The sequence below is a fragment of the Tachysurus fulvidraco genome, chromosome 14 (genome assembly GCF_022655615.1).
Source record: "Tachysurus fulvidraco isolate hzauxx_2018 chromosome 14, HZAU_PFXX_2.0, whole genome shotgun sequence".
Lineage (NCBI taxonomy): Eukaryota > Metazoa > Chordata > Actinopteri > Siluriformes > Bagridae > Tachysurus > Tachysurus fulvidraco.
In genome coordinates, this window is record NC_062531.1 from 26,076,649 (window position 1) to 26,092,441 (window position 15,793).

Here is a 15,793-nt window from a genome sequence, read left to right on the forward strand (position 1 = left end):
ACACACACACACACTAAGAAAACACACACACACAGAGTCTGACCTGAACCTTCTCCCCCGCTCCCACACTCACCGGGACGGATCTGAGATACGAGCTGCCGTTGATGCCGCCGTTCTCCTTGATGCCGTTACACATCTGTGGAAGATCACCACAGTAAAGCTCGGAAAATAAGCCACGCACACACACACACAAATAATTTCTGTGGAGTGTGTTAGAGAGAGTCACCAGTGTGTGTGTGGACTGTCCATCGGTCAGATCTTCAGTCTGCTTCCATTCCTGTGCGAAACCATTCGAGCTCTGAAACACACGTTTATAACAATCACAATCTCACTAGATGGATAAAAAGCCTGATGGAGGTTTTACACATGAGCTGGTTAATAAAATGCACAGATTTCCACCTGGAACTAAAGACACGGCATCTGGAAAGTTCAACAGAACTGTAAAGTCCAGCGGACGAAACGTTACTGATGTTAAAGTAAAGTTTATTTTGAAGCAGGAAGCTAACGTCAGACGTATGACAGATTTACCGTACAGACCTCCGTGTGGACTGCGACGTCTCCTTCCATGGTGCGAGTCCTGAGCTACTGTCCTCTCGTCATCCTGCATCCCGAGTCCTCACTCATGCTGCCTCCGAGTGAGAGATGTGTCAGAATTGTAGTTTTTACTTAGAGCTCATCGCTGAGACGCTGCCGTTACGTGTGAAAGCAGCAGAAGACCGGCGCAGGTCCAGGAGCAGATCTCAGAGACGAGGGTTAGTCACACAAATTACACAAATTCTCTGATCCCACCGGTGTTCCTCACTACACCTTGACTTGGATGAGCAGGAGTACGGAGTCAGGTGGGCCCAGGCGACTGGTCATGAGCGAGATGGGTCTTCGACGTGCCATCAGGGTTTGGACTTTGGGCGGTCGAAAAACACACTAAGGGAACAAAGTGCCACTTTAGTGCCAACACCACTGTATCCAATCAGAACACAGATCCTGATCAATCAAGAACACAACCCTGCTGCCTAAATTCACTGTAACCAATCAGAATACAGTGCACAGTTAATCAGGTCCATAGGCCCCTCCCCCATCCCAAAGCAACCAATCAAAAATCATTGCCCCCAGTGCTACTCAGTAATTGGCTCCCAAGTCTACTGTAACCAATCACGGCCGCAGGTCCCAGTCAATCTGGACCTTAAGCCCTGCCCCCAGTGCTACAGTAAACAGTCAGGATTGCAGTTCTTGCCATCTATGCCATTCTAACCACATCCGAATCCCCGCCCACAAATAACCAACATCAGTCTGCGACAACAATCAGCTATCAATCAGCTCCTTTCCCAATATACAGCAGAAGGGGAAAAAAACACACGATGGTTTTATTACATGAAAACATCAAGCCAATCAAAATTAAAGATTAAAAATGCAAATATTGAACACGCCTCTCCTGGTTATTATACATTTATTTAAAAAAAGACATTACTGTGGATCAGAGGATCATCTTACAGCCTACACTTAGTCTACAGTAAGACTCATATATCATGGATATTCCTCATTATAACCCCAAAGCTGCACTCTGGAGGGGTGACGTCATCTCTCTCCCAACAGAACACACACACACCCTCTCTCTCTCTCTCACACACACACACACACACACACACACCTTACCTCTGTGCTCCTCATCTCACTTTTCGCACCAGATGCACTGCAGACACAATTTTATTTCCTCACACTGACTCTTTTGGCTCTCACTGATGAGCAATTGGTTGGAGATGACGTCATCGATAGGATTAAACTTCTCGTTAACTCATTAAATACCAACAAAATCCCGTTACCTGGATACACACCACAATATCTGCGCGTGCACGGAGGTTATATATGAGATGCACCGCTTTAACACAATAACACGCTAATAATAATCATGTTCATGGGTTTCAGTGTAAATATAAAACAATTATACTTTAACACACGCTTTTAGTTTCAGCGTCCATATAAATGATATACTGCTTTTGTTTTGTTGGGGTTTTTTTTCTAATGCACATTGTCATGCAAGTGAACCGCATGTTTAGCAGAATTAAAGATATTTCTGATGAAATATTCAGTGATTTATGAGCTTTATAACCTCCATGACGTTAATACGCATTAAATAACTGGCTGGCAACCAAAATGTGGATTTGGCTAACTGGCTAACACGCTAACTTTCTACCCTCGCGCTCAGATATGACTGTTTTTGGAGTCAGATCACGTTCACGTGTGATTCAATGCTAAACATTATACTTTTTATATCCCGCGACACTAAAAAAAGAGAAATAAATCGCATTATTTTACCTTCTTGTCGCTCTCCTCCAATCTCAGCTTCCCTTCCCCCGTACCGACGTGAGCGCGATTGCGCAATGCCTCATGGGAAATGTAGTTTTTATACCGCAAACACTTCCTGTACTGGTGAACTGTAGGACTGGTGAACTGTAGGACTGGTGAACTTGTAGTACTGGTGAACTGTAGGTTTGGTGAACTGGGAGTGGTGAACTGTAGGTTTGGTGAACTAGGAATGGTGAACTGTAGGTTTGGAGAAATGTAGGATTGGTGAACTGTGGGACTGGCGAACTTGTAGGATTGGTGAAATGTAGGATTGTTGAACTGTGGGAGTGGTGAACTGTAGGACTGGTGAAATGTAGGATTGGTGAACTGTGGGACTGGTGAAATGTAGGATTGGTTAACTGTGGGAGTGGTGAAATGTAGGATTGGTTAACTGTGGGACTGGTGAAATGTAGGATTGGTTAACTGTGGGATTGGTGAACTGTAGGACTGGTGAACTGTAGGATTGGTGAAATGTAGGATTGGTGAACTGTAGGATTGGTGAACTGTAGGACTGGTGAACTGTGGGAATGGTGAACTGTAGGATTGGTGAACTGTAGGACTGGTGAACTGTGGGAGTGGTGAACTGTAGGATTGGTGAACTGTAGGAGTGGTGAACTGTAGAACTGGTGAAATGTAGGACTGGTGATCTGTAGGATTGGTGAAATGTAGGACTGGTGATCTGTAGAACTGGTGAACTGTAGGACTGGTGAAATGTAGAACTGGTGAAATGTAGAACTGGTGAAATGTAGAACTGGTGAACTGTAGGATTGGTGAAATGTAGAACTGGTGAACTGTAGGATTGGTGAACTGTAGGATTGGTGATCTGTAGGATTTGTGAAATGTAGGACTGGTGAAATGTAGGACTGGTGATCTGTAGGATTGGTGAAATGTAGGACTGGTGAAATGTAGAACTGGTGAACTGTAGGATTGGTGAAATGTAGAACTGGTGAACTGTAGGATTGGTGAACTGTAGGACTGGTGAAATGTAGAACTGGTGAAATGTAGAACTGGTGAAATGTAGAACTGGTGAACTGTAGGATTGGTGAAATGTAGAACTGGTGAACTGTAGGATTGGTGAACTGTAGGATTGGTGGACTTGTAATAATAGCAAAGTAATTCACAAAGCAAGTAACATAGCTTAGAAAATATAAGAGTGACATACACTGACGTTACCTGCTCAAATTATAAGCCTAATTATAATATATATTATAAACTATTCAAGAAAAATTCCAACATTTTAGATTTGAGTCCATTTAAAAGGTAAGAAAGTGAAACACACACATTCCCCCACACATTCAATTCTTTTATTGAACAGACATGTAGAGTCACATACAGGCAAAATAAATACGTAGCTTTCCATAAAAATATAACGACAGCTCGGAACCTGAAGGTAGACTAACGTCAGACGGGTAACATCTTGGAATAAAAATATACTCAACATATTACAACATATTCTGCCCGTGGAGCCGTACTGAAGCTCCGAGGCTGATGTTATTAATCTAACTACTGCTTATGGATTCAGTTTAGCATGAGATGAGATCTGTCTGTGCTCCACTTCATCACAAACTCATTAGTCCAGAATCAGAATCGACTGTGAATCGACTCTGAGTCGTCTCTGAGCGCTGGGTCAGAAGAGTCCCAGAAGAGATTCAGCTTCAAAATGTAGACAGTTTTTACCTCTGTGATGTTTGTATCTATAGACTTTTATAATGTACCTTGTACTGGTTGTTTATTAATAATAAGAATAAAGTTGCTGTTAATGATTGTTAACTAAACAATTTAGTTGTGCAATGCTAAACAGAAGGCCACAGACTTCCATGCAGCTTTGCAATCTTGTCAGGATCCACAGACGAGTAATGAGGTCATGTTTTGAACCCAGGAAGTTTTTCAAGAATCAGAAGGTACAGAATTCCGCCGCTTGTTAGCTACGTTAGCCTGCTAGCTTCAGAGCATTCATCCTGTCTAATTGTTTACATTCGAGCCCTTCGGTTCTGAGCTGTTCTATAAAAAAATACAGTAAGAATTACTAAACATTTTAGAAATAAATAAATCTTGTAATGTTGGACTTCCTGTTTATTTTAGCAGCTAAGGAAAGCGGGGTCTGGATTAAGTGTATAGTCTGGTGCTGTATGTGAGTGTTATAGAATAAATGTTGTGTAGTTCTCAGAGCGATACGTAATCCTGCTCCGTCACTTACGATAGATTTGAGATGTCAGAATCTGTGATGTTATGAGTGGATGGAGATTAATACGAGTAATAAACGTTTGCCGTGTGTGTAAAATAATGTCAGCAGGCCACCGTTGCCTCCATTCTGATGTTGTTAGCCATTCTGTCTCGGAGATGATTAGCAAAATCCACCTGGGTCTGGGAGAGAACTCGGTTTATCACTGCTTTGGGAATCCAGCCCTGAAAAACAGAATAAAATACAGATAATACACTCTCATTAAACTCTGGGTTTGGTTTGTAAGATATCCTTGTTGACTTCCCATCACAGCTCAGAAGTGGGACGTTTGAATGTTACTGAATGGTCAAACCACAAGGTCCAAAATCTCTCTAACGTGCTCCATCCTCATCTCTAACTCTCTAAAAAACATTTTTACTGGATAGCTGCACTAATTTAAAGGTGAGGTCTCCGATGTTTGAGAAACGATTCAGAAAACGGAGTCGGGCCGAAAAATAAACAAAAAACAAAACTAACGTGTAGCCAATGAGCAGAAAGGGGCGGGGCTTGTCGATATGGGCGGAGAGAGTGTTTAGTGCGCGTGTGTGACATTAGCAGAAAGCGGTTTTAACATTGACATGGAGGATAAAAACAAAGAAAGAAAGAGAAGAAAGACTTACGATAAGGACAAGAAGTAGGACGTGTTAATATAGGATCAGCTTTCCAGCGCTGGAGAGAACTGAAGGAGCAGGAAGTTGGCCACATATTCACAGGTTGGAGTTTCCCGAGTCAATAACTCCTGAGCTAAACGCTGTTACTACACAAATAACACCTCTTTTCTATCGTAGTAATGTAGAGAGGCAGCTACAACCGCGTTTTGTGTAGTAACAGCGTTTAGCTCAGGAGTTATCGACTCGGGAAACTCCGACCTGTGAATATGTGGCCGACTTTACTTAAGACGCCGAGGCGCTTGTTTCCTTCTCGATAGGTGAGTAACGTTGGTTTTGCTTTGTTACACAGAACTAATATATGCCTTTGTCCTTTACATCATTATGCTTGTGTGGCATTTTTGCTTGTTTGTTTATCTACAATCGTATTGTTCTTCCCTTCAGCTATGATAAAGTCACGTTTCTTTCTGTTAGTCGCCTGGGTTACGTATGTATGTGTGGGCGGAGCTATCGATACAGGGGTGGGACCCGTTTGGGTTAGGGGCGTGTTTGTTTTGGTGATTTTATATGTCAACATTGGCTTTCAAAAATCAGAGACCTCACCTTTAACATAGCGTTAATTACTTATGGACAAGTTAAATAAAACCTTAACAGTTTTACCTTCAGGTCTAAACTCAGTAACCAGGTGAACTTGGTCTTGTTGGGATCGTCTGCGCTCGGCCTCATCACGATGCACGTCGGCCCGTTCTCAGCTCTAAAAACAAAACGGCTTAATTAGCAGGATTTACTTGGGTTGTTGTTCATGTACCCAAATCAAGGAAAAGTTCTGCATATGTGTTAGATTTTGTAACCCACCGGACGAAGCCCTTTTGCTCAGGCATGCTGGGATGTTGAGTCGACATCCCGGCCAGGAAGCAGGTTGAGCCTCTGCGCTTAGTACAGCGCACGCTAACAAAATCCCTCGGACCCACCACGTTACCCGGCGTCTCTCCAGAAACCTCATGGGTCACCATGGTGTCTTGGTTGATCTTCTGTAGGATCTAAGAAACACAGACATCTCAAAGTCAAACCTTCTACAACATTCAGGTTATAGAGTCTTATAAGTGTTCAAATAAAGTGTATAAATGTTAAAATAAAGGAAAACTCAGCTGAAGATTTTTTAATCAGTGTTGCATAATAGAAGTAAGTGAAATGAGAATAATTCAATAACTTAATTTTGTACATTTAATTTTGTTAATAACGAATTTCTTTGTAAGATCGGAGTCGACTCTGATTCATGATTCATTTCGAAAGCAATCAGTCGACTCGCTCGTCCCAGAACGATTCTCTTCATTCACAAACGAGAGCCTGAAGTTTTAGGCATGTACCGATATCTGTGATGGAGGCTTTAAGTTTTCATTATTTGTTAGCTAGGTTTGCCTCCTAGGTCTAATGAAGGAAGATCGGACGTGGAACACCGACATACTGTAGTCCTCTCTCACCTTGACTTGTTTGACGTTGGGGTTCCACTCCCCCATGCGCTCCATGTTCTCCACCAGCTCCTCATACAGATCGTCAGGCTGCTGGTTCAGAACCACCTCCAGCCTGAAGACCTTGCCGATGTCCGGGAGAACCTTACTGAGCACTTTATCTCCAGTCAACTGTATCAAAGCAAAAACAAATCAGACCTCGTGATTAGACCTGAAGCTTAAACCCAAACACGGCTCATGTGAAAGGTTTTGGCTTTGCTACTTTCTGTGGTATTGAGAGTTAGTGTTTGATGATAAGAAATTGCATGAGACACAACAAACTACAAAATCGATTAAAACATGCATGCTCACACACACACACACACACACACACACACACACACACACACACACACACACACACACACACACACACACACACACACACACACACACACACTCACCGTCTCTATCTCAGTTTGCCAGCCATCTGGATCACTGAGGATGCTGATGGACTTCTGTAGCGCCTCTTGACCCTGTTGCACATAACCCTGCTCCAATTCACCCAAAGTCTCCTCCTTGATCCTGCTACCTACACACACACACACACACACACACACACACACACACACACACACACGCACACAGTTTTCAAGGATGCACAATGACCAAAAATGAGCCATCATTTACAAGTATCTGAGTGCAGCCAATGATGCACAATAATAATATAGGTCTAATTCTGCATACAAAGAACTTATAAAGAACTGTCAGAGATTCTACATTATTTTTGTGTGTGTGTGTGTGTGTGTGTGTGTGTGTGTGTTCTCACAGAGCAGCGAGCTCCTGCGGCGGATGTTTCTGACCCACATGCTTGGTCCAGGGCCGGACAGTTTGCTCAGCTCATGGTGGATGGCCATCATGGCATTTCTCCTCAAACCTGCAAACACACACCGATGATGTAATAACACGGATATCAGCTGTTCCCGTGTGTGTGTGTGTTTAATTATAGTCACATTCATTTCTGATCACTGGGTGTTGTTCAGTTTTTGTCAACTCAGTTTTTATCAGGTGCATAATGCTGAGAATCAACTGAGTCGACTCCTATACGGATTTGACTCGATTCATTCTCGGTACCCAGAGCTCTCCCGATCGCCGACATATCGAATCTGAATCTGAGTCGACTTCTGCAGAATCAAAGTGCTGAAATTTACTGAATCGACTCTGACATAATTGATCGTTTTGTGTACTGATGAATTAATGATTCATTCCTGGAGTCTTTAGTAATATCATAATATATCAAGAAGCTTGATCAGACAGATCTGATACACATCTGGAAGTAAATGAAATAAAAGCATGGTTCTTACCCGTCATGTTCCTCGTGTGTCTGTATGAAATGCCGGCGCACAGTTTAAAAGTTGCAGGTAACATTGTGCTGCTTTCTGAATCACTGGATCACTGAATCACTGAATCACTGAATGATGTCTCTGTGTCAGTAAACCCCAGCGTCCCTCAGACACTTTATATATGCTGAATGAGACGAGGCCACGGGCGTGTCAGCTCCCAGATAAACGTGCTGGAGCAGAAACGGCCTTGAGAGTCAAGGATGAGCATTGAACACGTTGAGCTTGTCTCTACAGGCCGTAAACACGCTGTCTCAGATAACAGAACAGGGCCCACGGAGAGAGAGGACACGGAAGTGCAAGCATGACTTTATTTTCATTTATAACAAAGTAAACAGGAGCAGGAAGTGAGTCGCTCTCCACCAGCACACACGTTCTGTATCATTTGGACAAAGGGTCAAGCTTTTCCTCTAATGTGTGTGTTATGACATCATTGTGTCATTGTTATGCCTCCGGTTACGGCGTTTCGGTCACAACACAAACAACATTCAGAAGGATAATTCTGCAACCAACTCTGTTGTATTTCTGCTTTAAATATATGTTTAAGGTGAAAAAAAAGTCAATAAAAATATCGGCTTTTTAAATGTAAAATTGTACTTGTGAAGTTGGACAGCAAGCCTCCATTTTATAATTTAGCCACAAAATCTAACATGTAAAAGTTTGGAATGTAATATTTTGAGCGTTTTGCCATCACACTTACCTTTTACACACTGTTTGGTCTCTTGTGAACATATGAAGCCCAACACTATAAATATTTTGTTGCTATAAATCCCTAATTCTCTTCTGAGGGGTGCACAAACATTTGCACACTCCCTTAAATATGTCAAGATATTTTTTTGTTTGTTTTTATCGCATTTAGTATAAGTTTATAAATAAATAAATGACTTTCATATCATCCTAGTCCCAGCATTACTCATTTCTATGTGCAGTTTGGGACACAGTGTAGTGATGATAGTGTTAATGTGGCCTGTATAGTGAACAGTGTGTAGTGATGATGGTGTTAATGTGGCCTGTATAGTGAACAGTGTGCAGTGATGGTGGTGTTAATGTGGCCTGTATAGTGAACAGTGTGCACAGTTTGGGACGCACCCTTGGTGTAGTTATGATGGTGTTAATGTGGCCTATATAGTGAATAGTGTGCGCAGTTTGAGACCACCATCAGTGGAGTGATGATGGTGTTAATGTGGCCTGTATAGTGAACAGTGTGCACTGTATATGATTGTGTTAATGTGGTCTGTATAGTGAACAGTGTGCACTGTATATGATTGTGTTAATGTGGTCTGTATAGTGAACAGTGTGCAGTGATGATGGTGTTAATGTGGCCTGTATAGTGAACAGTGTGTAGTGATGATGGTGTTAATGTGGCCTGTATAGTGAACAGTGTGCAGTGATGGTGGTGTTAATGTGGCCTGTATAGTGAACAGTGTGCACAGTTTGGGACGCACCCTTGGTGTAGTTATGATGGTGTTAATGTGGCCTATATAGTGAATAGTGTGCGCAGTTTGAGACCACCATCAGTGGAGTGATGATGGTGTTAATGTGGCCTGTATAGTGAACAGTGTGCACTGTATATGATTGTGTTAATGTGGTCTGTATAGTGAACAGTGTGCACTGTATATGATTGTGTTAATGTGGTCTGTATAGTGAACAGTGTGCAGTGATGATGGTGTTAATGTGGCCTGTATAGTGAACAGTGTGCAGTGATGGTGGTGTTAATGTGGCCTGTATAGTGAACAGTGTGCAGTGATGGTGGTGTTAATGTGGCCTGTATAGTGAACAGTGTGCAGTGAAGATGGTGTTAATGTGGCCTGTATAGTGAACAGTGTGTAGTGATGGTGGTGTTAATGTGGCCTGTATAGTGAACAGTGTGCAGTGATGGTGGTGTTAATGTGGCCTGTATAGTGAACAGTGTGTAGTGATGATGGTGTTAATGTGGCCTGTATAGTGTACAGTGTGTAGTGATGATGGTGTTAATGTGGCCTGTATAGTGAACAGTGTGCAGTGATGGTGGTGTTAATGTGGCCTGTATAGTGAACAGTGTGCAGTGAAGATGGTGTTAATGTGGCCTGTATAGTGAACAGTGTGTAGTGATGGTGGTGTTAATGTGGCCTGTATAGTGAACAGTGTGCAGTGATGGTGGTGTTAATGTGGCCTGTATAGTGAACAGTGTGTAGTGATGATGGTGTTAATGTGGCCTGTATAGTGTACAGTGTGTAGTGATGATGGTGTTAATGTGGCCTGTATAGTGAACAGTGTGCAGTGATGGTGGTGTTAATGTGGCCTGTATAGTGAACAGTGTGCAGTGATGATGGTGTTAATGTGGCCTGTATAGTGAACAGTGTGTAGTGATGATGGTGTTAATGTGGCCTGTATAGTGAACAGTGTGCAGTGATGGTGGTGTTAATGTGGCCTGTATAGTGAACAGTGTGCAGTGAAGATGGTGTTAATGTGGCCTGTATAGTGAACAGTGTGCAGTGATGATGGTGTTAATGTGGCCTGTATAGTGAACAGTGTGCACAGTTTGGGACACACCCTCAGTGCAGTGATGACGGTGTTAATGGGGCCTGTATAGTGAACAGTGTGCCCAGTTTGGGACACACTCTCACTGTAGTGACGATGATGTTAATGTGGCCTGTATAGTGAACAGTGTGCAGTGATGATGGTGTTAATGTGGCCTGTATAGTGAACAGTGTGCAGTGATGATGGTGTTAATGTGGCCTGTATAGTGAACAGTGTGCAGTGATGGTGGTGTTAATGTGGCCTGTATAGTGAACAGTGTGCAGTGATGATGGTGTTAATGTGGCCTGTATAGTGAACAGTGTGCAGTGATGATGGTGTTAATGTGGCCTGTATAGTGAACAGTGTGCAGTGATGATGGTGTTAATGTGGCCTGTATAGTGAACAGTGTGCAGTGATGGTGGTGTTAATGTGGCCTGTATAGTGAACAGTGTGCAGTGATGGTGGTGTTAATGAGGCCTGTATAGTGAACAGTGTGCAGTGATGGTGGTGTTAATGTGGCCTGTATAGTGAACAGTGTGCAGTGATGGTGGTGTTAATGTGGCCTGTATAGTGAACAGTGTGCAGTGATGATGGTGTTAATGTGGCCTGTATAGTGAACAGTGTGCAGTGATGGTGTTAATGTGGCCTGTATAGTGAACAGTGTGCACAGTTCGGGACACACCCTCAGTGTAGTGATGATGATGTTAATGTGGCCTGTATAGTGAACAGTGTGCAGTGATTATGGTGTTAATGTGGCCTGTATAGTGAACAGTGTGCAGTGATGATGGTGTTAATGTGGCCTGTATAGTGAACAGTGTGCAGTGATGATGGTGTTAATGTGGCCTGTATAGTGAACAGTGTGCAGTGATGATGGTGTTAATGTGGCCTGTATAGTGAACAGTGTGCAGTGATGATGGTGTTAATGTGGCCTGTATAGTGAACAGTGTGCAGTGATGGTGGTGTTAATGAGGCCTGTATAGTGAACAGTGTGCAGTGATGAAGGTGTTAATGTGGCCTGTATAGTGAACAGTGTGCAGTGATGATGGTGTTAATGTGGCCTGTATAGTGAACAGTGTGCAGTGATGATGGTGTTAATGTGGCCTGTATAGTGAACAGTGTGTAGTGATGATGGTGTTAATGTGGCCTGTATAGTGAACAGTGTGTAGTGATGATGGTGTTAATGTGGCCTGTATAGTGAACAGTGTGCAGTGATGGTGGTGTTAATGTGGCCTGTATAGTGAACAGTGTGCACAGTTTGGGACGCACCCTTGGTGTAGTTATGATGGTGTTAATGTGGCCTATATAGTGAATAGTGTGCGCAGTTTGAGACCACCATCAGTGGAGTGATGATGGTGTTAATGTGGCCTGTATAGTGAACAGTGTGCACTGTATATGATTGTGTTAATGTGGTCTGTATAGTGAACAGTGTGCACTGTATATGATTGTGTTAATGTGGTCTGTATAGTGAACAGTGTGCAGTGATGATGGTGTTAATGTGGCCTGTATAGTGAACAGTGTGCAGTGATGGTGGTGTTAATGTGGCCTGTATAGTGAACAGTGTGCAGTGATGGTGGTGTTAATGTGGCCTGTATAGTGAACAGTGTGCAGTGAAGATGGTGTTAATGTGGCCTGTATAGTGAACAGTGTGTAGTGATGGTGGTGTTAATGTGGCCTGTATAGTGAACAGTGTGCAGTGATGGTGGTGTTAATGTGGCCTGTATAGTGAACAGTGTGTAGTGATGATGGTGTTAATGTGGCCTGTATAGTGTACAGTGTGTAGTGATGATGGTGTTAATGTGGCCTGTATAGTGAACAGTGTGCAGTGATGGTGGTGTTAATGTGGCCTGTATAGTGAACAGTGTGCAGTGATGGTGGTGTTAATGTGGCCTGTATAGTGAACAGTGTGCAGTGATGATGGTGTTAATGTGGCCTGTATAGTGAACAGTGTGTAGTGATGATGGTGTTAATGTGGCCTGTATAGTGAACAGTGTGCAGTGATGGTGGTGTTAATGTGGCCTGTATAGTGAACAGTGTGCAGTGAAGATGGTGTTAATGTGGCCTGTATAGTGAACAGTGTGCAGTGATGATGGTGTTAATGTGGCCTGTATAGTGAACAGTGTGCACAGTTTGGGACACACCCTCAGTGCAGTGATGACGGTGTTAATGGGGCCTGTATAGTGAACAGTGTGCCCAGTTTGGGACACACTCTCACTGTAGTGACGATGATGTTAATGTGGCCTGTATAGTGAACAGTGTGCAGTGATGATGGTGTTAATGTGGCCTGTATAGTGAACAGTGTGCAGTGATGATGGTGTTAATGTGGCCTGTATAGTGAACAGTGTGCAGTGATGGTGGTGTTAATGTGGCCTGTATAGTGAACAGTGTGCAGTGATGATGGTGTTAATGTGGCCTGTATAGTGAACAGTGTGCAGTGATGATGGTGTTAATGTGGCCTGTATAGTGAACAGTGTGCAGTGATGATGGTGTTAATGTGGCCTGTATAGTGAACAGTGTGCAGTGATGGTGGTGTTAATGTGGCCTGTATAGTGAACAGTGTGCAGTGATGGTGGTGTTAATGAGGCCTGTATAGTGAACAGTGTGCAGTGATGGTGGTGTTAATGTGGCCTGTATAGTGAACAGTGTGCAGTGATGGTGGTGTTAATGTGGCCTGTATAGTGAACAGTGTGCAGTGATGATGGTGTTAATGTGGCCTGTATAGTGAACAGTGTGCAGTGATGGTGTTAATGTGGCCTGTATAGTGAACAGTGTGCACAGTTCGGGACACACCCTCAGTGTAGTGATGATGATGTTAATGTGGCCTGTATAGTGAACAGTGTGCAGTGATTATGGTGTTAATGTGGCCTGTATAGTGAACAGTGTGCAGTGATGATGGTGTTAATGTGGCCTGTATAGTGAACAGTGTGCAGTGATGATGGTGTTAATGTGGCCTGTATAGTGAACAGTGTGCAGTGATGATGGTGTTAATGTGGCCTGTATAGTGAACAGTGTGCAGTGATGGTGGTGTTAATGAGGCCTGTATAGTGAACAGTGTGCAGTGATGAAGGTGTTAATGTGGCCTGTATAGTGAACAGTGTGCAGTGATGATGGTGTTAATGTGGCCTGTATAGTGAACAGTGTGCAGTGATGATGGTGTTAATGTGGCCTGTATAGTGAACAGTGTGCAGTGATGGTGGTGTTAATGAGGCCTGTATAGTGAACAGTGTGCAGTGATGGTGGTGTTAATGAGGCCTGTATAGTGAACAGTCAGTGTGCTTTGAGACACATCCACACGACCTTATGATCTTTGTTTCACAGGTATTATTTACCCAGCAGCCTTTGCTACAAATCCTCCTAAGCAGTTTAATATGTTATGGATCAGCCGCAAATGCTAGAATTGGTGGATGTACTGCTCCGATCCAGTCTGAGGTGATTAGCATTCCTGTTCCCTAACCATTAATTAGCTGAGCTATTAATTAGCTATTAAATATTCATCCCTCTTTATTAGTGAGTGTTTAGTATCGATGTTAATAAGGACGTTTATGTAAAGCTAGTTATTATAAAATAACAGCTGAGTCATCACCAGTGTTCTCTTACACAACTCCAACCTTGCTCTACATGTCTATCACACTCTTCAGGAAAATATTAGCTTAGTGACTAGGAATCTACACACACACACACAAACCCACCCACCCATCCACACACACACACACACACACACACACACATCTGACACGTTCAAGACCATCGGAGAGAAAGATGAATGAGCCTCATGGGTAAAATAACCTTAACCCCTACCCGAGCGTCCCTCCGGCCCCAAGACATGATTTATACTTCAGACCTTCTGTGGTTAAGAGAGAATGAGGGAGGGAAAGCAGTGTGTCTCAACTCGGCCATAAAGCAACCATTTTGGAAAATATTCCTGATAGACCGTTCTGTATTGCCTTGTTATCAAAACTAAGATAAATATGACTACTTTTATTCTTTCCGCCGTGCTACGATAACGCTAATCCATGCTAGGTTCAGTCGGAACAACACACAACACTTTCTATATATAAGCTAGCTACAGAGTTATCATAATAATCCTTCTAGCAAGCACATAGCCATGAAATCATTTATACAGACAAAATAACTGAGGCAATGACAACATTCATGTCAGACGTGTGAGATAAATCTGTACTTGTGCTTGTGCTCAGTGGTCATGTTTCCAGGCTGCATTGTAAATTTTATACATTTGTTTGTCAATTTATCAGTTTAAAGTTTTGCAATTTAAGTAAATGAGTGAAAATAACCAGTAATTCATTCATTCATTTTCTACCGCTTATCCGAACTTCTCGGGTCACGGGGAGCCTGTGCTCTCAGGCGTCATCGGGCATCGAGGCAGGATACACCCTGGACGGCGTGCCAACCCATCACAGGGCACACACACTCTCATTCACTCACACACTCACACACTACGGACAATTTTCCAGAGATGCCAATCAACCTACCATGCATGTCTTTGGACCGGGGGAGGAAACCGGAGTACCCGGAGGAAACCCCCGAGGCACGGGGAGAACATGCAAACTCCACACACACAAGGTGGAGGCGGGAATCGAACCCCCGACCCTGGAAGTGTGAGGCAGACGTGCTAACCGCTAAGCCACCGTGTCCCCCATATATAACCAGTAAGCACAAGCTAAATAGGACCGATGCTAAACATCGTTCTAGCTCACATAAAGATGTTATGACTCCTACACAGACATTGAGACTGACAAAAAGAGAAAGAACCACGAAAGGAACAACTTTGAGCACAATGTTAATAAATTAGTAGGAAAAGTCTGTGTGTGACTAAAATCACACTGTACTCACACTTAGCATTGACTGTAAAGACTGCTCGATATTCCAGTTATTTATGGTGTAAACATAGTGTATGACAGAGATATTGTGATCAATTGCCAATTAAAATGCACAGTATAAGAAATCTATGTAGAGGTCCAGATGAAGCCGCTGACTGCTTCGGCTAGCTAAAAGATACACAAATGTCCAGGTTGTTAGAAAGCAAGCTAAAGGCTCTAAATATAATAATACTGGTTAAAAAGGTAAACTACATTATACTGTAAGATCATCACACGGTCTGTTGTTCTGGTGTTAATGATGTGAATTTGCTGTAATCTCTGCATTTCATTGGCTCTGTACATGTACCTTGCACAATGACAATAAAGTTGAATCTAATCTAATCTAATCTAATCTAATCTAATCTAATCAGGTAAAGATTGTAGAATAAGTGACAGAGTCGAG

The 15,793-nt window shown here is 42.9% G+C and overlaps 2 protein-coding genes across 3 annotated transcripts in view; both read right to left on the reverse strand.

The window, feature by feature from the left end:
• elmod3 (ELMO/CED-12 domain containing 3) overlaps positions 1–2,390 on the reverse strand; it is a 7,146-nt gene extending 4,756 nt beyond the window's left edge. For both annotated transcript variants that reach the window (XM_027168244.2, XM_027168242.2), the window contains exons 1-4: positions 2,311–2,390; positions 538–921; positions 227–298; positions 74–136 (exon numbers count right to left, since the gene is read on the reverse strand). In XM_027168244.2, coding sequence (XP_027024045.2) covers positions 74–136; positions 227–298; positions 538–567 — 165 coding nt within the window. In that variant the 5' untranslated portion in view covers positions 568–921; positions 2,311–2,390. The remainder of the gene's footprint in view (positions 1–73; positions 137–226; positions 299–537; positions 922–2,310) is intronic.
• Positions 2,391–3,630: 1,240 nt separating this feature from the next.
• star (steroidogenic acute regulatory protein) lies at positions 3,631–8,261 on the reverse strand. Its single transcript, XM_027168237.2, has 7 exons — positions 7,982–8,261; positions 7,447–7,554; positions 7,082–7,209; positions 6,651–6,809; positions 6,025–6,209; positions 5,830–5,923; positions 3,631–4,746 (listed from the first exon to the last, which is right to left on the reverse strand). The coding sequence occupies exons 1-7, from the start codon at positions 8,043–8,045 to the stop codon at positions 4,627–4,629; spliced, it is 858 nt and encodes a 285-aa protein (XP_027024038.2). The 5' UTR covers positions 8,046–8,261; the 3' UTR covers positions 3,631–4,626.
• Positions 8,262–15,793: the final 7,532 nt, after the last annotated feature.

Coding starts and splice junctions, on each gene's coding strand:
- star (XM_027168237.2), bottom strand. CDS start 8,045: ATGTTACCTGCAACTTTTAAACTGTGCGCCGGCATTTCATACAGACAC. Junction 5,924..6,024: donor GAGCAAAAGGGCTTCGTCCG/GTGGGTTACAAA, acceptor TTTTGTTTTTAG/AGCTGAGAACGGGCCGACGT. Junction 4,747..5,829: donor TACTGAGTTTAGACCTGAAG/GTAAAACTGTTA, acceptor TCTGTTTTTCAG/GGCTGGATTCCCAAAGCAGT.